Source organism: Neophocaena asiaeorientalis, unplaced genomic scaffold, assembly GCF_003031525.2.
Source record: "Neophocaena asiaeorientalis asiaeorientalis breed wild unplaced genomic scaffold, Neophocaena_asiaeorientalis_V1.1 scaffold114, whole genome shotgun sequence".
Lineage (NCBI taxonomy): Eukaryota > Metazoa > Chordata > Mammalia > Artiodactyla > Phocoenidae > Neophocaena > Neophocaena asiaeorientalis.
Window position 1 is genome coordinate 1,806,355 of NW_020173116.1, and position 27,676 is coordinate 1,834,030.

The following is a 27,676-nucleotide window of genomic DNA, read 5'->3' on the forward strand; positions in this document are numbered from 1 at the left end:
CATAAATTACAGCAAGATCCTTTTTGACCCACTGCCTAGAGAAATGGAAATAAAAACAAAAATAAACAAATGGGACCTAATGAAACTTCAAAGCTTTTGCACAACAAAGGAAACCATAAACAAGACCAAAAGACAACCCTCAGAATGGGAGAAAATATTTGCAAATGAAGCAACTGACAAAGGATTTATCGCCAAAATTTACAAGCAGCTCATGCAGCTCAATATCAAAAAAGCAAACAACGCAATCCAAAAATGGGCAGAAGACCTAAATAGACATTTCTCCAAAGAGGGTATACAGATTGCCAACAAACAGATGAAAGAATGCTCAACATCATTAATCATTAGAGAAATGAAAATCAAATCTATAATGAGATATCATCTCACACCAATCAGAATGACCATCATCAAAAAGTCTACAAACAATAATTGCTGGAGAAGGTGTGGAGAAAAGGGAACCCTCTTGCACTGTTAGTGGGAATGTAAATTGATACAGCCACTATGGAGAACCGTAAGGACGTTCCTTAAAAAACTACAAATAGAAATACCATATGACCTAGCAATGCCACTACTGGGCACATAGCCTGAGAAAACCATAATTCAAAAAACAATTATACTCCAATAAAGATGTTGAAAAAAAACATGAAAAAAACATTTTAAATAAAAAATAAAATAAAATAGATTCTCTATTGTTGGTGAAAAAAAGAAAAAAAAATTACGGCTTATATCAAAGATACACAGAAATCAAGTGAAAGAATTTTCAATGACCCAAGTTGTAATGATCTGACCAAACAGTAAATAATACAATATTGTGTTATAACCCAAATTATAAAATAAATATCCATGAATTCATATTGACATAAGTAAACAACTGAGTGGATGAATAGATAAATAGGTAGATAGATAGACAAAGGATAAAAGACAAATCTTCTATAAAGAAAAATTCCAAATAACTTATGAGGATACTGCATCTCAAGACAGTGGAGCTTTATTTATTTTGATGCTCCGTTGTTAGATGTATTCACACTTAGTATTACTATTTCTTCTTGGAGAATTGACCCTCATCATTTACATATTTTCCCTCTTTATTTTTTATAAGATTTCTTCTTCTGAAGTCTGCATTATCTGACATTAATATAGTTAGTACAGATTTCTTGTAGAGTTTTCATGATATTACTTTCTCCATTTTTTCACTTTTAACTTTTCTATGTCTTTATATTTAAAGTATTTCTTGAACAGCATATAATTGTTCCTGCTTTTTTATCCAATCTGATTTTTAAAAAGTCTTTTAAATGACATGTTTAGACCATTAATATTTAGAATATTATTTGTATGGTTGGATTAAAATTGTCATCATGCTGGTTTTTTATTTGTTTGTTGTTTCTTTTTTCCTCTTTTTCTTTCCTCTCTTGATTTAATTGTATAGGTTTTATGATTCCGTTTTATCTTCTCTATGGAGTTGTTATTCATACTTCATTAAAGCAATTTTTAGTGGTTATCCTAGATTTAAAATATAGATTTTCAATTAATCCAAAACAAACTTCAAATAATATTATACTTCTTCATGCATAGTATAAAGAGTTTATAATACCATACTCCCAATTCTCCCTCTCATCCTTTGTATTAATGTTGTCATATATTTTACTTTTATATGTAGTATAAACACTACATATTGCTACTATTTTTGTTTTTTATAGTTACCTTTTAGGAGAATAAAAATAGGATATGAAATTTATTTTACATCTGTTCCATTTCCAATGTTCTTCATTTCTTTGTATGGATCAAAGTTTCTGACTCATAGCATATTCATTCTGCCTGAAGAACTTCCTTTAATATTTCTTACTGAGTAGGTATACTAGCAATGAACTCCCCAAATTTTTGTTTTGAGAAATTCTTTATCCTTTATTTTGAATGATATTTTCACTGGTATATAATTCTGAGCCGGCAGATTTTGTTTTTTCTTTCAACAATGTAAAAATATCCTTTTGTTATCTTTTTACTTGCATGATTTCTGACATAAAGTCTGCTGTAGTTCTTATCCTTGTTCTTCTGTAGATAATATGTATTTTTTTGTCTGGCTGCCTTCAAATTTTTCTCTTTTTCTTGGTTTTTGGCAGTATGAAGTGTGATATGCCTGGGTGTATCTTATTATTGTTGTTTACCATTTATATTTATCCTGCTTGATATTCTCAGAGTTTCTTGGATCTCTGGTTTTGTGTCTGCCTTTAACTTTGAAAAAAATTGAGCCATTATTTCTTTGATATCTCTTCTGCTGTGTTTTCTATCTCTCTTATCCTTCTGGGATTTCTATTACATGTATGTCAGACCATCTGATATGGTACCAAGCTCATGGATATTCTGTTCTAGGTTTGGATGGGGGCAGGGGAGCGTTTCACTGTTTTTTCTCTTTGTGTATGAGTTTGGGTAATTCCTACTCACTTACCTTCAAATTCATGGATTCCTTGTCTGTGTTCATCTCATCAAAGACATTCTTTGTATCTCTTACAGTCTTCCTCATTTCTAACATTTCCATTTGATTTTTAATTATAGTTTCCATCATTTTATTGACATTTCCCTTCTGATCTTGCATGTTGTCTACCTTTTCCGTTAGATCCATTAACATATTAATCACAATTAGTTTAAGTTCTATCTGTTAATTCCAACATATGTGTCAGACTTGAGTGTGATTCTGATTAATTTTGTATCTTTTGGGATGTATGTTTGCCTTGCCCTTTCACATACTTCTTAGATTGTTGTTGAAATCCAGACATCTTATGCAGAACAGTAGATACTGAAGTAAATAATTTTTATGCCTGGAAATGATCATGCCTTTCCTTCTACTTGGCCTTCTGTGTGGCATGTTATATTAAATCTGGTTAGAAATTCGGCTAGATTTGAAGTTTGGTGTTGCTGTGGTTGCCCTCAGTATACCACAGTATTCAAATTGTTCTAGTGATACCTTGTGTTTAGTTTGGGCTTGTTTGCCAACAGTCATTTTTTCAATTTCTGTTTTCCCTGACCTTGGGTCATTCTTTCGTTTTATGCCCAGAGAAAATCTGTACCTTGCAACTTTCCACTCTCTATTCCACTGTTATTCTTCCTGGTGGAAGAAGTGAGGAGGAATATTCCCTTGTGTTCTGATTAAGTTTCTATCCTAACAAAGCACTGTGCTCCTTTTTCACAAAATTCTGAGCTTCACAGTTGTTCCTGTCCCTCCTCCAGCTTTAGTAATATTTGTAATATTTAGTAATATTTGTAGCCCCCAGGGACTTCACACTCTCATGCTACCCTACATTCAGTCTTAGCAACTTATTTTTAAAATTCAGCAACATCTTCTAACTAGTTTAAACGGCAACCCAAGGCATCTCTCCTAGGTAAGCAAATTCTCGGGTCCTGTTTCTTGCTGTGGAGAAAACTGTGGGTACCAGTGTCTCTTCAAATTTTGACTTAGTTGGTTTCTCTGAAGCCTCACTTTTCTGATGGGTTCAATACAAGTCATTAACTTGCAGTTTGTGCAGATTTTTCTTTGTTGTAAGAGTGTCAGTGGTGTTCTTTCCAGCTCTTTATGTGCCCAAATTGAAACCAGAAGCCTTGGGCTGTTTTTCAGATAAAAAGGATGGTGTCTCTGAGAGTGTTTGTTTTCCAGCTTCCAGTTATCATTGACCTGAGAAACCCAACTCTGAAGCCTAGACATTGGGCAGCTATTGAACAAACAGTTGATGCCACCCTAGTAGACCTTGACATTCCATTAACCTTGGAGAAGCTCTCTGAGTTGCATGTTTTTGACTTTGGCCGAGAAATCCAGGACATTTCTGGACAGGCTTCTGGAGAAGCTGCCTTAGAAACAGTTCTTAAAAAGGTAAACCTGAAAAATGTATATTCTGAAGATCAGGGAATGTAAAGGTTTTCATATTCAGTGAGATCAACTTTTGTTTTATCTGAATGGGTTTTTCAACATTGCAGCTTTCACCCTCTCATTATCAGTTATCCTGTGCTGTTTCCTTACATTTATATCATTATTATTGTTATCACCTCTATAAATATCTTCTTTCTGCTTAGCTTATAATCCAACAGGAACTTGATGGCAACAAATTTGCATGCTTTATATAAAGAACCACATACCAAGGAAGATCTCTTATGCCAAAATACATTACCTTTCAAACTTACACACTAGAGAAGATTCACTATACGAAATGCTTCAAAAGCACATTGAGAAGATTTCTCTACTTAGGATATTTAACCTCCTTACTCCAAAAACACACATCTTCCAAGCATCTATGTAAAAAGAATTTTTTTCTTTTAATTAAAGCATGAAGTGGGAGGGAATACACATGAAAGTATCACAAATTATTCATATGTTTTAATGCTATTCAATAAAATTAAGCAAATCATTGTCATCTAACCTAGAAGATTTTAAGAATTTTAAAGGCAGAAGGAGATTAGGATAATTATGGAGTTTTCACTTGTTTCATTCCACGTGCATTTATCAAGTACCTACACACAAATGAATTGAGCTATCCTAAGACTTGAACTATTTCTAAGGTGGAGGATTCTTGGAAAACAACTGAATTTGTCGTCCTCCCTCACCGTGACTCCAAAGATGTGTTTATCCTGGGTGGCACAGATGACATACAGGTGGGTAACTGGGTTATTGAAACTTATGTTGAAGGTTCTTATGAGACCTAGTCCTAAATATTCTATGGGAGGTTATGATGAAGGACTGAAATATGAGAGTTATTAAACAAGGAAAAATCTAATTGGGAAGGCAATATATGAATATGAATAATTGACATGAATACTTGTACATGAAATATTTAGTAAAGCAATATATATATATTATATATATATATATATATATGAGTTATAATCTTGTAGTTGATAACTGTTGAGGAATTTAGAAGAGCAAAGAGATCAGTTGTGGCTGAAGTGATCAGAGAATCCTTCCTAGACCAGCAAAGACATGCTGGACCTTAAAAATCTGGGGGTCTGATAGGCATAGATGGGAATGGAAGGCATTTCAAACCATTTAAATGAGGCAAAGAAGCGTGAATGAGCATTTCAGGTTTATATCATACTAAGAAGCTAAATTCACTTGAATTTTTTGAGATTAGGAGTAGATGGTCATGCTCTATTAACAGCAAAAGAAGATAAATCTAACCCATGTGTTTGGAATATTCTTAGTGACTTAAAATCCAAAGGGCACATTTGTTTAGCAAAAGAATCTGGGAATTATGATTCAATTTAAAAAGCAAAGCCCACACAGAGACCTATAGTCAATATCCTGTAATAAACCATAATGGAAAAGAATATGAAAAAATTGTACACATATGTATAACTGAATCACTTTGCTCTACAGCAGAAATTAGCACAATATTATAAATCAACTATACTTCAATAAATTTTGTTTAGAAAAGCAAAGCCCTGGCCTGTTATGGTGTACCCAGGCCAGAATTAGAGATGAAATGGCTTTGCCAGGTGTAGTCTGGCAGACCCAAGATGGAAATCAGTCAGTATGAGGCCAGGTGATGCCAGGTGATGGGGCTTCTGCTCTCAAGAAGTTTATAATTTAAATAGAGCAATTAAAATCCTTTAGATTAACAGACACAGTTTTTTAAATGTACATGTTCTGCGAGGGGTGCTGTGGTATAAGAGGAAGGAGTAGGGGAGGGGAGAGGTAGAGGGAAAACTGTCTATAATCATCCAGAGCTTGACATGAATGAGTTCACTTTTCCTCTTCCTCAAGATAATTGAGGGAAAGTGATGTTTCATTGGGTAGGGAAGGCACTTACTTTTTCAAGTTCTGAGCACTTTGAGAAATAAAGACCTGGATGACCAAATGATATAAAGAAGGTACCAGATACCTTGTAGGGGGGAGACTGGAGAAGACTGCTGAGCTAAACAGAAATATGTGCCATTAATAATTACAGAAACAGCCAGGATTTGACAATCAGAAGTTCCTTGGTGACATTTAAGAGAACATCATAGTGCATTACATACCCTAGTGAAGGAGAGAAGGAGGGGAAGTGGATGGGTGGGAAGCAGTAAGTGAGATTAAGCTGTTTATTCAAAAAGTTGGCTTTTAAATGGTTTGGGATTAACATATACACACTACTATATATAAAATAGATAATCAACAAGAACCTACTGTATATATAGTACAGGGAACTCTACTCAAAATTCTGCAATAACTTATACAGGAAAAGAATCTGAAAAAGAATGGATACATGTATGCGTGTAACTGAATCACTTTGCTGTACACCTGAAACTAACACAACATTGTAAATCAACTATATTCCAATATAAAACTAAAAATGTTAAAGTAAAAATAAATAAATGGGCTGTTGGAATTAAATATCTGTAATTATCTTTGAGAGCAAAAACACATGGTGTCGCATGTATTTTCTTTGCCTTTCCTTAAAGGTCCTTCTTGATGACAGCACCATCAACATTGCAACCATTGCCTCATCACGTTATGCTGGCCCACTGAAAACTCGAGTGGATGACTGGCAGAAACAACTTGCTTTGTTTAATCAAACACTGGTGAGTAAGGATCATTTCAATTCATGGACTCTGAGAATTGGATTTAGAAATCATTTGTTCAGTCACTTAAATATTGTACAGTTTAGATATAAGATTTAATTATTGACATTTTATTATGCTCAAAATGTAAGGAAAATGCAAATATATTGAACTCTTCTTTGCAAGACTACACCATCACCCTGTATTAGTTATTATTGCTGTGAAACAAAGTACCACAAACTTAGTGGTATAAAACAATCTACATTTATAATCCCACAGTTTCTGTGGGTCAGGAGTTCATAACTTAACTGGGTCTTATACTCAGGGCCTCACGAGGGTTCAGTCAAGATGTGGGCCAGGACTGGGCTCTCATCAGAGGTTCAACTGAGGAAGGACGTTGGCAGAAATCATTTTCTTGCAATTCCGGGACCGGGGGCTTCATTTTCTCACAGGCTGTCAACCAGAGGCCATCCTCAGCTCCTCCATGTTGCCCACAGTTTTTTTGCATGTGGACTTCCTCAACCAGATCACTTGCTCCATCAGTCGAGCAGGGAAGAGAAAGTCTCCTGGCAAGACAGAGGTTACAGCCTTGTGTACTGTACACATAACTGTGTACATCCTGTTATCTTTGTATATTCTCCATAGCTAGAAGCAAGTCACGGTGGCACCCACACTCAAGGGGAGAGAATCACACAAGGTCAGGAAGCCCAGGTCTTGGGGGCCACCTTAAGAGTCTAGCCACAGCAACCTCATATTTACTAAACAAATACTGCTGCTTGAAGTTTCCTTGGCGCCCTTCCTGTCATACACACCTTCTCTTTATTTTATTCAAACTCAGATTATCCCATAATAAAGAACCCACTTACTCTGGTCTCACTTTGTTCCCATCCAATCTCTTTCTTAGACTTCATTTTTTTACCTTGATTTAACTATGTTGTGGTTTTTATATGTTCTAATATGAAAAGGTATCTGTGAAATAATAAAGGCACTAAGTAAGAAAAGGCAATTTGTTCCATCCTCATTTCATAGAGACCTCTATGGTGAATCCATCCTCTTCAATGGACACTTTTTAATCTGACACCTGTCCAGCCTTCTGTACTGATGGCTGAGCCCCATGAAAGGAGAGACTAAATTTAGATCAAAGTAAAGGGCATGTTTCCATAGAAGGTCCTTAAAAGAAGCAGTGCTGAATAGTAGGGATCCTCCAGAGAATTAAGTGTATAGTGTGAGACCTGAAATAAACCAAGGAGTGGTTGGGACATTAGGGCTTAAGCATAGCCCCCAAATCTAGAGTGAGACACGAGAAACCCTTTCACGGATCTCAGGCCCACACATGCGATGGCAGGAGGTGCAGAGGAACGGTGAGGTCTATAAACGTTAGATCTGACCCTGCACTTCTGCTCTCTCTGATTAACAGCGATTGTCTCTAGGAGAAAAGTGATGCGTGATTTTCTTCTTCTTCCCAGTGTTCTGTCTTTGCCACGTGTTCTGTCACAAGCAGGTTTTACTTTTTTGATCGAAGAAAATGAATCATATTTCTTCTTAAAAAGAGGGAGAGGGAAGAATGATAGACATAATTGAGGTGGGCAAAAAAAACCCGCCTTTTTTGCTAACCATTTTTATATTTGGAAATAGTAAGTAAATCACTAAACTTACCACTTCCCAACCCTTCAGATTCCTTTAAGTAAGCATCGTGCCTCCACCTAGAGTGTCTCCTCTGGGCATTTTAATCCTCTTTCTCTGGGTCCATTCTGGTTACCACACAGTAGTAGACTCGTTATAACTCTACTCAGTACAAAAAATGGGTTGAAATTAGGCTGAGGTGAGACTTGGACCTTTTAATCAGGTTTCATTTCAAAGAACCAGTGAGAAGCTGCCAAAAGGAAAAAGATACCGTGAATCCCCATGTAATTATTTTTAACGTAACTGTATTTTTTCAACCTGAGGTTAAAAATCTGGTAATGTCCCTATTTTTCTCCTAGGAAGAGTGGCTGAACTGCCAGAGAAACTGGCTCTACCTAGAGAGTATTTTTAACGCTCCAGATATTCAGAGGCAGTTACCTGCAGAGGCCAAGATGTTCCTTCAAGTGGATAAGTCATGGAAAGAAATCATGAGGAAGGTGAACCGGCTGCCTAATGCGCTCCGAGCAGCTACTCAACCAGGTAATAAAGAAACCACAAAGGAATTACGGTTATCTAAAAGGTCCATCACCTGTAAGATTCTAATAAAATGTGGTACATTCAACCCTTGATTCCAGTCAGCGTTGATGACCAGGAACATCTGTAGTACATTTGACACTCTTGCTAAACAATGTGAATCGAACACTGTTGTTATTTTATTACTATTTGCATTATTATTATCGTCATCATCGTCATCATATTTCAGCTCAGTTCACAGTTTGGGCACACAAGAATGTACTTCTTTTGCTGTTTTTAGAATTAGGGGATCCTGCCACAGAGTATCAGTGATGCTTCCATCTCACAATTCAGGCTACAAAAAATACATTTACATTCAGTTGACCTATTCTGTTAAAGTTCTCACAGACTTATAACCATAAAAATTTCCACACCGTATTTTAAGTAATTCATTAAGACCACTTACGAATATTGCCACTAATGGTAATTCTAATCGCAGGGTTGAAATGTGTTTTATTTATTTTTTAAATTAATTTTGATTGGAATATAGTTGATTTGCAATGTGGTGTTATTTTCTGCTGTACAGCAAACTGAATCAGTTATAGATATACATATACTCACTCTTTTTTAGATTCTTTTCCCGTACAGGTCATTACAGAGTATTGAGTAGAGTTCCCTGTGCTATACAGTTGAAATGAGTTTTAATAAGTTCTGTTTCTAGGGATGTGGAATCAAAGTCCTTCCGGGTGATTACACATACGTGGTGATTGAACTTTGCGATTTGTATCACAGCCTCAGCAGGATTGATTGTTGTTCTGCAAACGGCAGCACACTGCCTATCCTGGTGATACGGATAGAGGGCTTCCTTGTCAAGCAGAGGCAGCCTGCTGGACTATACTCTTTGCCCAAAGACTCTTACATAAAACATAAACAGGCAGGAAAAACTCTATGGGATGATAAAATCGAAAACCTTAAAACTTTGGGGCTTCAAGAGGCTGCCCACAATCCTTGGTTCCTGGTCCCCTTCCAGTCACAAATGCATCACTCCAGCCTCTGCTTCTGCCATCACATCTCCTTCTCTGCCGCTTATAAAGACCCCTGTGGGGAATTCCCTGACAGTCCAGTGATTAGGACTCCTCTCTACCACTGCAGGGGGCACGGGTTCGATCCATCGCTGGGAAACTAAGATCCCACAAGCTGCACAGCACGGCCAAAAAAAGAAAAAAAAAGACCCCTGGGATTACACTGGGCCCACTGCATGATCCAAGATAACCTCCCTATCCTATGAGCTGTAACTTAACCACATCTGCCAGGTGCCTTTTTCCATAAAAACTAACATATTCTCAGGTTCTCAGGATTAGGACATGGGTATATCTGAGAGACCTTTATTTTGCCTAGCACATCCACTTAATGTGCATATCCAAACCTTTTGCTGCTAAAATATTAATGTGTTTTATTACAGAGTGCTGCCCCAGTGCCAACTGGACTTTTGTTATATAATGTAACTTTTGAAATTTAAAAAAATCCAAAATACATTTGGTCCTAGGGATTTCAGATAAAGGAGTGTGGACCTGTATATATCATTTCAGATGATGATAAAGCAGTGAAGAAAAATTAAGCAGGGTAAAGGCGCTAGAGAGTAGTTGGGGGCTGCAGTGTGTGTGTGTGTGTGTGTGTGTGTGTGTGTGTGTGTGTGTATGATGAAAGGATTTTTTGATAAAGTGGCTTTTGAGTAGAGATCTGCAGGAATGAGGAAATGAAACATGTTCGTGGATCTAAGGGAGGATTGTTAAAGGCAGAGAGAAGAACAAAGACCCTGCGATAAAAGCATGCTTAGCGTACATGACTGTCACCAAGGAAGCGAGAGTGGGGTGGAGTGCAGCACACAGGAGAGGGCTTAGGAGTGAGGCCAGAGAGGAGAGTGTGCTTGGGTGGCGGGTTGGGGATTGGATTAGGTCACTGATCACGCAGAGACTCGGAGACCGTGGAAAAGACCAGATTTGATTCTCAGACAGGTGGGGAAGCCAGGCACTGTGATACGCACCAAAACATCAACATCAAGTGAGACATGAATCTTGCTCCTAAAGGTGCTGCAGTTTACTGATAAAGACATAGGATGCTATTGCCACAATTTTTTTGCATCTAAATATGGCAGAAAAAACAGAAGACATGAGTAAGAAAGTGACAGAGAATGTGTAGTGTTTAGAGAATGGCAACTGTTTGGCTTTGGTTTATGCACTCCCGGCTCCCAAAACTGGGGGATGACAGATTAAAAGGTTTCAAATTAATTACCTGTTCATCTGTGACAAATACCAAAATTAATGTTATTATTAAAAGTTATAGTTAACATTCTTAGCCAACACCCCCAATTTTAACTTATTAGACCATTCTTTCATCAAATAAAAGCAAAACTTTAAAAATGTTAATATCATATTTTACTTCCACTTAAAATTATATTCTCTATTTATTTTAACACAACTTTACCAGTACCTTTTTTTTCAATGAACAGGACTTCTGGAGACTTTTCAAAATAATAATGCATTACTTGACCAAATTCAGAAGTGTCTAGAGGCATATTTAGAATCAAAAAGAGTTATCTTTCCAAGGTAAGTTTATAAAGCTACCAACAATATTTTTTAGTAGTTAAGAGTATCCATGGGCTTCCCTGGTGGAGCAGTGGTTGAGAGTCCACCTGCCAATGCAGGGGACACGGGTTCGTGCCCCAGTCCAGGAAGATCCCACATGCCGCGGAGCGGCTGGGCCCGTGAGCCATGGCCACTGAGCCTGCGCATCCGGAGCCTGTGCTCCGCAATGGGAGAGGCCACAACAGGGAGAGGCCCGTGTACTGCAAAAAAAAAAAAAGAGTATACATTAACTTGTTAAGATATATTTAAAAACAAGCTCTAAAATCAAAACATCTGGGAACCAAAGAGAGAAACAAGAAAGATATTTCATAATAGCAATCCAGCTAATATCTTGATTGGGGCGTGTAAGTGTCAAGGATAAATACACAATATTTGGTTTAAGTGGATAAGTACCCAAGGTGCTGGAAGGATTCTTGATCACAGCATCGTTTCACTGCTGGGTGTGTATGTGTGTACCTGCATGTGTGTGCGTGTCCACAGATGGGTATGTAAAAAGTTAGAGACCTTTGTTGCCTGAGCTGGTTTCTTTAGGTTAATTGGTGGCCTAAGAGGGTTACTGTACAAGTCATCTAAGAGGTCATTGCACAAATTCCAAATGAAATTTTTTACTCATCCATTCATTCTAGAAACATACCAAATGTTTTGCTCAGTGATAAAAATACAAAGAAGAAAAGGCCAGATCCCCACTCTAATGGAGCTCGTGGTTAACAGGTGGACAGTCATGTAAATACACCATTTCAATATAATTATATATGACTACCTGATGGTAGCAAGTGCTCCAGACTTCAGTCATTGGGGCACATTGTACCGTAACACAGACAATATCAAAAAATGGCTCATCTTTCATGGATTTTTCCTGTTAGATATAAAGGAGATGGCTGTTAAGGTCTCTCCTAGGACAAGCACTGAGTCAGCCAGGGTTAGGTGCTTATGTGGGTTACTTGGATAAGAGGGGTTGTTGCTGGGTACCAGGACTGGGTATGTGTGTGCACAAGATATCCAAGAGCTGGAGGATTTGATTGAGTTTGACAGATTCAGGCAACATGGGAAAAGACAGAAGAGTTTGAGGTTTGGAATGTGCCTTTTATTTCACTCTTAAATCAGTGGTTCCTAACTTGAGTCTCCCAAGACCAGAGAAAATCTATACCCTGTTTTAATCTTTAGAGAAATCTGGACACAAATTTACCTGTGATAATATTGAACACCAAAAAGCATCAACTTTTATTTTTCCTTTTGTTTAGAATTACATCAACAAGTCTACAGTGTTTATTATATCAGAAGGCTCTGTACACCACTGATTTCATGCTCCAAGCCTTAATGAAGGCTTACTATGAGCCATGGACCAAGTTAGGTTCTGGGGACTCAAGGTGAATATAACACTGTTCCTTCTCCCACAGGGCTCATAGTCCAATCTTGACAGTTATCTGTTTCATTAGTTGAAAAGAGGCAGGGGTACAAATTATTACCATATGTGATATTTTAAAGAAGCAAGACTAATAGGGTGCAACCCAAAACATCTTTGTTTCTAATGACAGCCTCTGTGTTCTCTACTAGGGGCTAGTTTCTTCCTGTCCCTGGCCAAAATCTTGAGCAGGCCGCATGAATTTTCTGGTCATTCTCTGATAATAATACAAAAAGTTCTCATTACCTTAACCCATTAAATGATCTATAATAATCAAAACTCTGAACTTCTTTCAAAGTGAAAACATCCCCCTTCTCTGGCCTAAGCCTGTTGCAAGGCTGAAGGCTTTAGTGATGATGAGGATGTGTGGCATCAACCCTCCCCACTTCCTATTAAGTTCCTGAGGTCTCCAGTTTGGGGACAGGAAAGGGAGGAGAGGCAAGACGGCAGGAGAAGCCTGACTTGGCTGGTACCCAACTGGGCCCCTCTCTCACGTGGGGCCTTCCACGTGCTAATGGGATCCCTCCAATCCCGAGGGATGTCTCATAGGCAGCTTCCTCCACAGGAGTGAAGTGTCTTCTTCAGCCAGACCCTCATCCTTCTCGCTCATCCCTGGGCATCCAGGTGTGCCCCTTCTCCAGTTTTTTTTTTTTCCTAGGGTATCTTCATGTCTCCAAATGGCCCTGTTGGGCAGTATCTAAGAAAATCCCAGGCAGGATCACACCAGCATGGCCCCCATGTGTGTAGTCACAGAACCAAATAAGGTTCCTGCAGCCACCCATTCATCTATTCAACAAATTATGTACTGAATACCAGGTATATGTGAGGTACAAGGCCAGATTCTAGGGAAAACAAGTAATATATCTTCACTCTAGGAGCTCAAAGCCAAGTAACAGACATACAACCAAATCAGTATCTTAGCAAGTGCTGGCATCTTTACAATTTTTATGAAAAATATCTACCTTTTACGTACCAGGCACTCATTCCAGATGTTTGAGGTGCATCCACAGTAATCTTTATAAAAATCATATTTAGAGACACGTGGCCTCCCAGACCCAGGACCCATGGGATAGAGGTCCAGTAAGCCAGTGGTTGAGGACGATATGTGGCTAAGGGATTTATCTTTCATGTCCATACAAGACTTTGCTTCAGTTTCAAGTTACATTTTAAGCATATTCTTTCATCTAGATTTTACTTCTTGTCAAATGATGAGCTTCTGGAGATTTTGGCCCAGACACGAAATCCCCAAGCTGTGCAGCCACACTTAAGGAAATGCTTCGACTCCATTTCAAAGCTCGAATTTGCTCTCGTGCCTCCAGCGGAGGGAAGAATTCCTGGCATGGAGGCAGAGCCAGAAAAGATTTACACTAATGATATTTTAGCGATGCTGTCACCAGAGGGAGAAAGGGTAAGGGCTTTTTGTTTATGATTCTTTATGCATCAACTTTGTTACTCTTCTAGGGTGGAGGGTAGAGGTTTATTCAGCATCAGCTAAACATTCATCAAGTGCTACTGTGATCTGGTCTTCTGCCGGCTCAGCAATTTCAAAGATAATCAACGATAAAATTCTTGCCCTCGAAGAACTCAAAGTCTAGCAGAGACATAGTCAAACAATTGAAAAGCCCCACAGAAAATGCAGTAACAGAAGCTCTGTTCTTGGGAACAGGGTAGAAAGTACTGGAGCCAGGTCTTAACTCTTCATAAGGGGAACAAGAGTAGGGTGGTTAAGAGCTAGTTCTACTGCCCGGACACATGGATTCCACTCCCAATCTGTAAAACAAGGATTAGTAATACTGCCTGATTAATGAGTTGCTGGGGATTTTCAAGTGTGTATGTAAATTACTTAGAACAGTACTGAGCGGGTGCTATGAAGTATTAGTTGTCATTGTTTGGCAGCAGCCTCTCCGGGGCCCGGCACAGTGCCTGTAAACACCAAGCAAGTGAATGCATTAGTAGACTGTGGGGATTCAAGTGGCCAGACAGAGGAGAATCACACATACACACACACAGGCAGCCAAGGAAGGTGGAGAGGAGACATGGGAGGGACAGCATTCCATACAGAGAAATTGTGCAGGGAAATGCCAAGGATTTCAGTCCAGGTAGAGCACAGTAGTGTATCTATGGGATTGGAAGGAGCCCATAGACATTTTTCTTGTCCTACACATGCACCCAATGCTCATAGCAGCATTATTCACAATAGCCAAGACATGGGAGCAACCTAAGTGTCCACCAACAGATGGATGGATAAAGAGGACATGGTATATGTATACAATGGAATATTACTCAGCCATAAAAAAGAATAAAATTTTGCCATTTGCCACAACATAGGTGGACCTGGAGGGTTTTATGCTAAGTGAAATAAATCAGACAGAGAAAGACAAATACTGCATGTTTTCACTTATATATGGAATCTAAAAAGTAATACAAACTAGTGAATATAACAAACCAGAAACAGATTCACAGGTATAAAGAACAAACTCGTGGTTACCAGTGGGGAGAGGGGAGGGGGAGGGGCAAGATAGGGGTAGGGGATTAAGAGTTACCAACTACTATGTATAAAATAAATAAGCAGCAAGGATATATTGTCCAGCACAGGGAAATACAGCCATTATTTTGTAACAACTTTAAATGGAGTATAATCTATAAAAATATTGAATCATTATGTTGTACATGTGAAACTAATATAATATTGTAAATCAACTATACCTCAATAAAGAAATTTTTTTACTTGTCCTAAATTGATCCTCTTGCAAAAGAATTTGTTCATCACTAGTGCAAAAGAGAAAGGGGAAGGCCTAGGCTAGGATCCAGGGAAAACATGACATTTAAAGGGAGTGTAGAAGAAGAGCAGATGCAGAAGCCCAGACAACCAGGGCAGTCAGGTCATTGGTAGTCCAAGAAATAAATATGAAAAGGGTTTTAAAGCGTCGATTGGACTGGATGATTGGGAGAGCACTGGTCACCTTAATGACCTGAACAGATTTAGAGGAGTGGTTGGGGCCAAAAATCAGATGGCAGGAAGTAAGGGAAAAAAGTGGAGGAATTCATTTAGTGCACATAAACTCCTCTTTCTGGGAGTTGGCTCCAAAGGGAAGCAGTGAAATAAAGCACCAAGTGGGGCCGGGGGAGAGGGGCGGTGTAAAGAGAGGGGTAGAGTATGTATCAGTAGAAGTGCCAGTGTTCATGTTCAGGCTTCCATGTTTACCTAGCTCAGGGTTCCGTTACAAAGTACACAGAGTGTACAGCCTACATGTTATCACAGTCTGATTATCTTCCAGGTGAGCCTGGGGAAAGGCCTCAAGGCCCGAGGCAACGTGGAGGAGTGGCTGGGCAAAGTGGAAGAAGCCATGGTCACGTCTCTGCGTCGCCTGTGCAAAGCTGCCATTGCTGACTATCTGGGGAAACCGAGGACAGTATGGGTGATCGCCGGCCACCCTTCTCAAGTAACTTACACTCCTTAAATCTCCGCCTCTGGATCCTGTTTGGGTGAGATGCATCACACACTGAAGAAAGGTGTTTCCATGCAGGTGATACTGACCATTTCTCAAATCATGTGGTGCCGCGATTTGACGGAGTGTTTGGAAAGAGAAGACGGTAATCATTTAGAGGCCCTGGAAGCTTTTGAAAAAGTAAACTTTGAGGTGAGATTACGGCAGGGTGACATCGAACATAGTGCCGTGCCAGATGGTCCCAGTGGCTTTTATTGGCGTGGTTAATGCAAATTCACTACTTCAGAAATTGTAAGCCTCTGACATGACATCCAAAGCTTTGGGCTTCTCACTAAAACTATTTCTGTTCAAGTTTTCTCAGCGACACTACCCTGATGTTTGTGTAGTATGTATATGAATATTAAAAATAGAAGGAAAGCGTAACTCAAGAGGAAAATGTCAGGATTATAATGGTTTGCCACCTTTAAGAAGAAATGTTATCCTGGGTCCTGATCTCTCTCCTAGAAGTGGATTCAATCCCGGAAAACCACAGGATTTGTGCCATTTCTATTCTTAGGCCCAACATGTGCTTTTCTACTGTTTTATAGAAGCCTCAGGCAACTATCAATAAAGCAATAAATAATTGAATGAATTAAATACCATTCTACACAAATTTTTGAGCTATTGTTGGGAAATGCAACTTTACAGCCAGGCCACATCTTTAACTCCAAATTCAATTCTACTTCCAAGCAATGTTGCATTTTTAAAGACTCACCCTTAAAACAGAAAAAGGAGGAAACAACCTTCTTGAAATAGGAAAAATCCTCTCTCATGAAGGTCCTCGATAGAATTTCAACTCAAAGAGCCCCAGAGAAAAGACTTGCTAAGGAAAGTCCCATTGACCTCTTTGTAGAGGTGGCCCCTGATCAGGGTCAGCCTGAGTGAAAAATCAGCACAACAGTTTAAGGCTTTCAGAGGCACTGCCCTTCTCTGAAAAAGATTTAACCATTTATGTGAAAATCAGGAACTCAATCTATCAAAAAATGCTTTCGTTTAATCAATCATTGGCTTGGTTTAAATGCTCAGGATTTCTGACTATTCCCCCCTCCCCCACCAAAAAAAAAAAAAAAAAAAACCTATCCCTGAAAATGAAGTGTACTACCTTAATCACATTAGATTTTTAAGGAGAACCTTCTTCTCTAGAGACATCATGACATGGTGGTTAAGAGCATGGGCTTTCCTTGAGGCAAATGTCTACTCAAGTGTAATTTTTGCTACTTGATAACTATGTCAATTTCCTTACCCTCTGTGACCCTCAGTTTCCTCTAATGTGAAACTGGGGTAAAGATAGTACTGTATTTCACAGAAGCCTTATAGGAATTAAATAAGTTAAACTGTTGTCCTGGGTCACAGAATTACAGATTCTCACTAAATTTGGAATAGACATTTGTCAAAACGATCTAATTTTATAGGTATCTAATTTTATAGATAGTTTCGAAAAATGCCTATTCCAAATTTAAGAGTAAAAAGATATATATGTAAGCTGATTTTTGAAAATTTTATATCACATTTTTTTTTAATTTTTAGAGATTAAATGCCCTGGCTGCAATAGTCCGAGGCACTCTTCCTAAATTACACAGAAACATCATAACTGCCTTAATTACTATTGATGTACATGCAAGAGACATAGTCACTGAACTTGTTCAAGCCAAGGTAACTCTTTCACTTAAATAAAATCATATATTTCTTTCTGAAATTAATGCATCTAATATGTGTATCATTGTCATCACTTATGTAGGTAGAGGTAGTTGAGTCCTTTGACTGGCAGAGACAACTGCGCTATTATTGGGATATAGACCTGGACAATTGTGTGGCGAGGATGGCGCTCTCTCAGTATACTTATGGCTATGAGTATTTGGGTGCATGCCCAAGATTAGTTATTACTCCTCTCACGGTAAGTTACTGATCATTTAGGTTCATTACTGCTTTTTCCCCACCAAAATAGTTCTGAAAAGTTTCCTCCTACCATTAACCCTCGAAAGGACTTGCCATGAATACATCTTTGTAAAGCAGAGATTTCCACTTTTTGATCATGTGCCTGGATTTTTTAGTATATTTCAATTGCTATAGAACCTTTCATAAAAAAATAATGACCCTCCTGCTATAGAAAGGAAAGGACTTATGAATTTGTGGCCAGAGTCAGTTCCCTTCAATAATGACAATTTGATAAATTTCTTCAGGATCGCTGCTACCTTTGCCTCATGGGGGCTTTGCAGCTCGACCTGGGAGGCGCACCAGCTGGTCCTGCTGGCACGGGGAAAACTGAGACTACCAAAGACCTTGCAAAAGCTCTCGCCATCCAGTGTGTGGTCTTTAACTGCTCCGATGGTTTGGACTACAAGGTACGGTCCTGGCATCTGAGCACTAAGTGTTTTATGTGGCTTTCTCTATTTGCAACATGACATAACAAAAGGAGAGAAAGGGGTGATGGCAAGCTAGGGAAAACTAGTGGGGCAAGGAATGATTAAAGTAGAATAAATAGAGCAAGAGAGGAGAGTCAACACAAGGCAATCCGAGTGGGCCAGTTAGGAATCAAGGCCAGGGGAGGATTGGTCAAGTGGTGGTGAGATTAAAGACCTGTTCGTGTCAGTAGGTAGAAAGAGGGGAGATGAGATACAAGACAGAATAGCAGGGAAATCTAGGAACAAGGAATAAGCTTACAGGAAGGGATGAGTTACGTACTGAAATGTGCGGTGTTACGTATTCAGAGTTACGTATTGAAAATGAAACATGTAGGAGGTGAGAATTCACGGTAAGATTTTTCATTGAGTAGTTATCAGAATTTTTCACTCTTAAAATTTATTGAGGGCTTCCCTGGTGGCGCAGTGGTTGAGAGTCCGCCTGCCGATGCAGGGGACACAGGTTCGTGCCCCGGTCTGGGAAGATCCCACATGCCGCGGAGCGGCTAGGCCCGTGAGCCATGCCGCTGAGCCTGCGCTCCGCAATGGGAGAGGCCACAGCAGTGAGAGGCCCGTGTACCAAAAAAAAAAAAAAAAAGAAGTTATTGAGACCTGGGACTTCCCTGGAAGTCCAGTGCTTAAGACTTCGCCTTCCAATGCAGGGGGTGCGGGTTTGATCCCTGGTCGGGGAGCTAAGATCCCACATGCCTCATGGCCAAAAAACCAAAACATAAAACAGAAGCAATATTGTAACAAATTCAATAAAGACTTTAAAAAATGGCCCACATCAAAAAAAATCTTAAAAAAACAATTATTGAGACTTCCAGAAAGTTTTTGTTTATATGTATGGATTACATCTATTGATATACACCATGTTAGAAATTTAAATTGCATTTAAAATATTTTGGGGGGGGGGATTTCCCTGGTGGCGCAGTGGTTAAGAATCCACCTGCCAGTGCAGGGGACACAGGTTCGAGCCCTGGTCTAGGAAGATCCCACATGCCGTGGAGCAGCTAAGCCCGCGCGCCACAACTAATGAGCCTGCACTCTAGAGCCCGCAAGCCACTACTGCTGAGCCCACACTCCACAACTGCTGAAGCCCATGCGCCTGGAGCCTGTGCTGCGCAACAAGAGAAGCCACTGCAATGAGAAGCCCACGCACTACAACAAAGAGGAGCCCCCGCTTGCCACAACTAGAGAAACCCTGCGTGCAGCAGCGAAGACCCAACGCAGTCAAAAATAAATAAATTTTAAATAAACAGGCTTTCTTTTAAATAAAGTAAAATAAACATATTTATTTGTTTTAAAATAACCATAATAAATTCATTACATGTTAGCATAAACACACTTTTTAAGAAAAATAACTATTTTCCCAAACAACTATACATAGTATAATCTATAAAAATATTGAATCACTATTCTGTATACCTAAAAGTAATGTAATATTGTAAGTCAACAGTACCTCAATAAAAAAAGTTGATGAGGATAATTCTTTATAGAAGAATCCCAGCTAATACATGCAGAGGGATAATATTAGAAATTACTATTTTGCAAACTCTAAAAAATTAATAGATCTGGTAATGATCAACTTTGCTAAAACCACATTAAAAGATTAATTGGAAGGTTTGTAATGGATGGATCAGGCTAATTATCCATTGGTCAATCAAAACATCACTGAAGGGGCTTCCCTGGTGGTGCAGTGGTTGAGAGTCCACCTGCCGATGCAGGGGAAATGGGTTCGTGCCCCGGTCCGGGAAGATCCCATATGCCGCGGAGCGGCTAGGCCCGGGAGCCATGGCCGCTGAGCCTGCGCGTCCGGAGCCTGTGCTCTGCAACGGGAGAGGCCACAACAGTGAGAGGCCCGCGTACCACATTAAAAAAAAAAAACCTCTTAAAATAAAAAATAAAAAAATCACTGAATTTGAGACAACCAGGAAACATGTATCTTCTTTGGTACACAATCTGAATTATTCCTGTTCAGAAATTTTTAAACCTCAAACTAATGAATTTAATTAAGTGTCTAGATTTAAATACAGCTTTCAAGAAGTATATAAGGTAGAGAAACATGTTAACCACAAGAATTCAATCAGCCAAATATGGAATGCAAGAAATTCCAAAGGGAAAATAACCTATAGACCTTTAAAAAATAAATTGCATAAAGGGGGGAGGATGCAGAGAACTGTTATAAATTTAAAGAGATTAAAAGACACATTAACCATAAGATAGATAGCTAGTGGGAAGCAGCGGCATAGCACAGGGAGAACAGCTCAGTGCTTTGCGACCACCTAGAAGGGTGGGATAGGGAGGGTGTGAGGGAGATGCAAGAGGGAGGAGATATGTGGATATATGTATATGTATGGCTGATTCACTTTGTTATACAGCAGAAACTAACACAACATTGAAAAGCAATTATACTCCAATAAAGATGATAAAAAAAAAGACACATTAAGCAGTGTTTGGACCTTGTTTGCGTCCTTATCCTACTGTAAAAGGATCATTTTAGGACCATTGTGGAAAATTGAACATGAACTGTTGTTAGATGACATCAAGGAATTACTTGGGTTTTGGTAAAACCAATTACTTGATTTTTGTTTGAATGTGTTAATGGTATTGGTTTGTTTTGTTTTGTTCTGTTTTTAGGTTCTTACACATTACAGAATCTGTGATGAAATACTAATGATGTCTGGGGCTTGTTTTAAAATACTCCAACAACAGCATAAAGTGTTGGAAGTATTTTAAAAAGAGCAAAATGTTGATGATTGTTAAACTGAGCACCTTCTTTTACCTCTTGTGTACGTTTGAAATACTCTGATACAAAAAGTTCTTTTAAAGTATAAAGCATCAAAATTAAAATGGCAGAAATACCTCCAAAAATTCTTTTTTAATGGTTAATCAATTGCTACACAATTAGTGTCTTTCAAAAAGAGGTGCGGGGGAGAAATTAGCCCCTGACCGCTATCAGTTGGGAGCTGGCCAGGTTCAAACAGACTCTGTGCTTCTCCAGTTGAACTCAGACAGCTTCATAGACCACCAACGTCAAACTTGGTCACTTTGTGCCCCTGATGCCGTGAGACAAAAACCACACCATAATCAAATCTGAGAACAGACACAAACAAGAACTCTGTCCAAACCACAAAAATGACCGAATATCCTCCTCTCTCCACTAAATGGAGTAACTGCTACATCTTTACTGACACCTTGAGCCACACTGCCCTATAGACTCCTAGATAGATGTTATTATGATACCCATCAGAGAATCACCTCAGCTTTCTGCCAACAAAAATTTAGAGTGACGTGGTGTCCCCTAAAAAGGCATGTTCAAGTCTTAATGACTGATAACCTGTAAATCTGACCTGATTTGGAAGTAGGGTCTCTGCAGATACAACCAAGCTAAGCTGAGGTCTTACTGGACCTGGATGAGCCCTAATCCAATAATTAGTGGATTTGTAAGAAGAGGAAGATTCGGTTATAGACACACAGAGAGGAGAAGGCCATGTGAATATACACAGGAGGTGAGCCAAGGAACACTCAGCATTGGCTGCAAACATGAAAAGCTATGAAGAGATGAGGAAGAATACTGCCCTAGGACTTTCAGAGTGAGTATGGCTTGGCCAACACCTTGATTTTAGACTTATAGACTCCAGAACTATGCAAGAAAAAAATTCTGTTGTTTTAAGCCACCTAGTTTATAGTCATTTGTTACAATCGCCCTTCAAAACTAATACATAGAGCAATACCCTGCTTCATTGAACCTTCCTCAAACTTGTCTATAAGAAATCCTTTTAATGTTCTTTTACTGAGACATCTCATGGTTTCCCATGGTCTGTGGTCTCCCTTATTGCAATAAGCAATAAACCCAATTTTTTTTTACCATGGATGAGTTCCAGCGGTCTTTTTGTTTTTTAACATCTTTATTGGAGTATAATTGCTTTACAATGGTGTGTTAGTTTCTGCTTTATAACAAAGTGAATCAGTTATACATATACATATGTTCCCATATCTCTTCCCTCCTGTGTCTCCCTCCCTCCCACGCTCCCTATCCCACCCCTCTAGATGGTCACAAACCACCTAGCTGATCTCCCTGTGCTACGCGGCTGCTTCCCACTAGCTATCCACTTTACATTTGGTAGTGTATATATGTCCATGCCTCTCTCTCACCTCGTCACAGCCTACCCCTCCCCCTCCCCACATCCTCAAGTCCATGCTCTAGTAGGTCTGTGTCTTTATTCCCGTCTTACCCCTAGGTTCTTCATGACCTTGTTTTTTTCTTTCTTAGATTCCATATATATGTGTTAGCATACGGTGTTTTTCTCTTTCTGACTTACTTCACTCTGTATGACAGACTCTAGGTCCATCCACCTCACCACAAATAACTCGATTTCATTTCTTTTTATGACTGAGTAATATTCCATTGTATATATGTGCCACATCTTCTTTATCCATTCATCTGTTGATGGACATTTAGGTTGCTTCCATGTCCTGGCTATTGTAAATAGAGCTGCAATGAACATTTTGGTACATGACTCTTTTTGAATTAAAGCTATGGGCATTGACTGCAGGCATGCTATAGAGAGAGAAACTTTAGCAAAGAACCCATATTGAAGATAAAGATCTGGAATTTTTAAAATTGAGATGTAATTGACATATTATATTAGTTTTACATGTACAACATAATGATTTGTTATATGTATGTATTCCAAAATGATTACAGTAAGTTTAGTTAACATCCATCACCACCAATATGTTTTCTATGTCTTTGAGTTCATGTTTTTTTTAGATTCCACATAGTAGTGATATCATACAGTATTTGTCTGACTTATTTCACCTAGCATAATACCCTTGAGGTCCATCCATTACATATTGTCACAAATGTGATATATATATCACAGCACATTTTCTTTATCCATTCATCCATTGTTGGAAACTTAGGTTGTTTCCATGTCTTGGTTATGGTAAATAATGCTTCAATGAACATGGGGATGCAGATATATTTTTAAGTTAGTGATTTTCATTTTCTTTGGGTAAATACCCAGAAGTAGAATTGCTGAATAACATGGCACTTGTGTTTTTAATTTTCTGAAGAACCTTCATAATGTTTTCCATAGTGGCTGCACCAATTTACATTCCCACCAACAGTGCACAGGGGTTCCCTTTTCTTCACATCCTCACCACACCTGTCATTTCTTGTCTTCTTGATAATGGACATTCTAACAGGTGTAAGGTGACGTCTCACTGTGGTCTTGATTTGTATTTCTCTGATGATTAGTGACGTTGAGTATCTTTCGGGGTACCTGTTGACAATTTATTTATGTGTCTTCTTCAGAAAAGTGTCTTTGCCCATTTTGAAATTGGTTTGTTTGTTTTCCTATTGAGTTGTATGATGTCTTTATAAATTTTAGATATTAACCCCTTATCAGATATATGATTTGCAAATATGTTCTTCTATTCCTTAGGTTGCCTTTTCATTTTGTTGATGGCTTCCTTTGATGTACAGAAAGTTTTCAGTTTGATATAGTCCCATTTGACCTGGAATTTTCTTCTTTTAAAACTTCTGTCCCATTAATATCCTTTGAGAAGTCTTCTTGTACCCCCCACCACCCGGGGAATGAAACCATTGCTCTACAATATGAAGGAGCTCCTCAGCTTTGTCATCCATAAGACCAGCTTCTTCTTTAGTCTTATCCATTCTGTTGTTTAGTCTATCTATTTCATTTTTGTAATCTTGACTATAATATGATTAATTTCCAGGGATTATTTCTTATCTCTCACTAATTCTTTATTTGAGCATCTTGTTTTATGATAGGAATGCAATTTCCTCTAAAATCTCTCTGAGGGTTCCATTTGAATTTTTAAATCTTTTCTTTTGTTTTCCAAATTACCTCCATTTTCTTCAGGGTTGCTCATTTAGTTTATTCTTCTTCTCTCTTCCTTGATGGTGATGTTTCTCAAATGTATGTTGACTTTTGCTACTTAGTTCTTAAGTGAGCACTGAGTTGATTAGTGAGAACGAATTGTTTCCTCAAAAGGTCCCTGCCTTAAATGAAAAAGCTCCCGTGATCTCTGTGGGAGTGTAGGATGTTTGGTTAGCAGGCTTCCCCATACAGTGTGTGGGCATGGGCAGCCAGGAAGCCAGAAACATTTTATAAATGCCAAAATAATAAGGATTTTTCTTCTAGTAGTGAAGTTAAGTGGGTTTCACTCTTGGATGGAGCTGTCTATCCTTTTGACTCTCAGTTGAGTAAAGTGGAGGTCTGAAATCATCTATCTTTTTCATCTCTGCTTTCCTTATCTCCCAAGCCTAATGTCTTCTTCCAATATCTCCTTATATCTCCCGAAGACAGACCTCCCCCTTTCTCTAAAAGGCAGTCCTTGGGTTTTAGGCTGGAGGGAGAGTGTCAGCACTGCCAGCCTTAAGAGCCCTGTTTACTCTACTTGGAATAAGGAGAGGGAAGGACAGAGAATGGAAGGACCCACAAACCTGATCTTTCCAAGTACTCATCTTTGGCTAATTCCCAAGGATCACCCTGGGACCTGTGTCTGCTTTTCTTGCATGTATTTCTGTTGGGTTCGGAGTTTCTTGGAGACCCCCCTGAAGGGCAATTCTTCATTCCCTCTGTCTTGGGCCTGCATTCTGCCCTTCTCAGTTGAATAATCTGTATCTATGTACTTTCCATCTTCCAAGATTTTTTTTTCAAAACTTTCTTCCTCCTGCTGGTTTCCCTTCCATTATACTTTTATCAAACAGGTACAGGTATAAGTGTAGATACAGAAATGGAGAGAGTTCTACCTTTCTGTCATTCATGGGCATTTAGGAGGAAGGGATGGTAGCAGTATATGCTCAGTTGACCATCTTGAAACAAACAAAAAAACATTAGCTCTATTTTTAAAGAGATCGTATAATGAAATATTTGTAAAAATGCTTAACCCAAAATTCAAGTCTCTTAAGGAACTTTCCTGTGTAGATAGCCACAAGTACATATTCATTCTCCTCCACCATTAAGATTCTGCTGTAGAAGAAATTAACAACCATTACCCTGTGCAGCTGTGCTTCTGCTCAGTGGTTCCTGTTTGTTGTCCGCCATGTGTAGTACCTGGTAAAGATGATGAAAGCTTCTACCAGTAAAGTTTTTCAAGGTTTTCTTAAGTCATTGAGTGTGTCTATTCTAGGTGTTAGTTTCTTTGGGAACCTGTGAAGTATTTACATAGGTGAACAGAGGTTATGAAAAAATAGGAAAATTGGTCAGATTGTCATTTTATTTAAAAATAAAAATTAGCTTCAGATCATTTATAGAGAAGACAAAAAGATATTTCCTCTTAGAGAAAGGTGTTAACTTCTGACATAAGACCAGGATTCACATAACACCATTGCTGATTTCCAGATACCACCTATTTTCCTTTTACTATTTCAGCTCAAAATTTAACTTTTGAAAGAGTTCAACTCTACAATATATAGTTGAATGTATTTTGATTTCAGATGATGGGGCGCTTTTTCAGTGGTCTGGCACAGTCAGGGGCCTGGTGCTGCTTTGATGAATTTAACCGAATTGACATAGAAGTTTTGTCAGTCATCGCACAGCAGCTCATTACCATCAGGAATGCCAAAGCTGCAAAGGTAAGGCGCTGGTCAGTTGTCTGTGGAGATCACGTTTCTTAACTTCATAATGAATTTACAGCATGTTGCATCTTAGGAAGGACAGTGCTGACTTTAGCCTATGTATTCCAAGTTTCCAGTGTCATTGGTGAGTATTACAGCCATGGGACTTAGTTGGATGAATAATTGCTCATCCAGGCAACACAGAGAAACAACTGTATGGCAGACATCGTGCTGGGACCTGAGGATACAGAGTTGGTGAGACTCAGTCCCTGCCCTCATGGAACCTTGTTCTTCCCACCCTCAACACACGTGCACATGCGCGCGCACACACACACACACACACACACACACACACACACACACACTCTTGTACTCCCTGTCCCTTTCTCCTCCACCTCTCTTTTCCTCCTCACCTTTCTTATTCTTGCCTTTGACATATACTTCTCTGCTAGGTTTCTCTAATGCTGCCTTATCTAGGCTCTACTGCCTTCCTCATGACCCCTAGTCTCAGTCTATTGCTGGTAGAAAAATGAGAGAGGAGTCCTGGAAAACCCAGGGGAACCCTGACTCTCCAGAACTCACTGGACTGGAAAAGCCAAGGAGTATAGGGCCAGGTGAAGATATTAAAATGGCCTCACTATTTAAAATCTGATTTAGCCCATATGAGCATGTTCCTGGAGAAGGGTTTTGTACTGGGAAGGTGATGGCAGTGAAAGATGGGACCAAGTCCCCTACCACTCTGTGTTGACCTTGTGAGATTATGTCATGAAGTCACCAAAGGGCAGATTGATGTTCAGCCAGTACAAACCAGAACAGACTTGCCAGTTGTTTAATATTTAAATAGTCACTGCCTCGAGCCCCTGGAAGGTCCCCACCATTACCTTGGCCCCTACCTGAAAAGTCTCAGACCTCCTCAGGATCCAGCCACAAGGGTTCATCCTGACATACCAAAGGGGCCTCTGGACCCAGCTCCCGCTCTAGGGACAAGAGCCATTCTCATCGGAAAGTGCACTGCTAAAGAGCTGTTAAATATTTTATTGCCTCTACAAAAAAGCATATTATAGAACAAGTAAAAAGAAAACAGAAATTGGACTTTTACCAGCTACTAAATTGTACACGTCATTGTACTTTACACTTATTTCATCTTCACACCAAACCAGTGTGAAGTAGATGGCGTTTTCCCAAGCTACAGGTCAAAAAGATTCAGAGACATTAAAACATTTCTGGGAACAACATAGAACCAAGACACACATCTAAATCTGTGTGACCGTGGGGTCCACGCTCCTCCAACTACACACCCTCCAGGAGACCCACATTAAAATCAGGGACCACCAGATATAACATAATGTCAGTCATTATCATCATCCTGAGTGCTTAGCATGCTTAGCAAAGCCTCAGGAGCAAGGGAGAAGGAACCAGAGAGAACGCAGGCAGCCTTGAAGCATTGCCAACTGGAGGGCAACCATGTGAGGTGAAAGGAAAGTAGGAGGACATCT

The 27,676-nt window shown here is 39.1% G+C and overlaps 1 protein-coding gene across 1 annotated transcript in view; it reads left to right on the forward strand.

The window, feature by feature from the left end:
- Positions 1-27,676, forward strand: part of DNAH6 (dynein axonemal heavy chain 6) — a 283,212-nt gene that overhangs the window by 102,912 nt on the left and 152,624 nt on the right. Inside the window, exons 19-30 of the mRNA XM_024743950.1 lie at positions 3,644-3,856; positions 4,540-4,632; positions 6,418-6,537; positions 8,499-8,679; positions 11,162-11,258; positions 13,888-14,107; positions 15,978-16,142; positions 16,227-16,340; positions 17,715-17,840; positions 17,926-18,081; positions 18,368-18,529; positions 26,061-26,198. Of these exons, the coding sequence (XP_024599718.1) occupies positions 3,644-3,856; positions 4,540-4,632; positions 6,418-6,537; positions 8,499-8,679; positions 11,162-11,258; positions 13,888-14,107; positions 15,978-16,142; positions 16,227-16,340; positions 17,715-17,840; positions 17,926-18,081; positions 18,368-18,529; positions 26,061-26,198 (1,785 nt within the window). The remainder of the gene's footprint in view (positions 1-3,643; positions 3,857-4,539; positions 4,633-6,417; positions 6,538-8,498; positions 8,680-11,161; positions 11,259-13,887; positions 14,108-15,977; positions 16,143-16,226; positions 16,341-17,714; positions 17,841-17,925; positions 18,082-18,367; positions 18,530-26,060; positions 26,199-27,676) is intronic.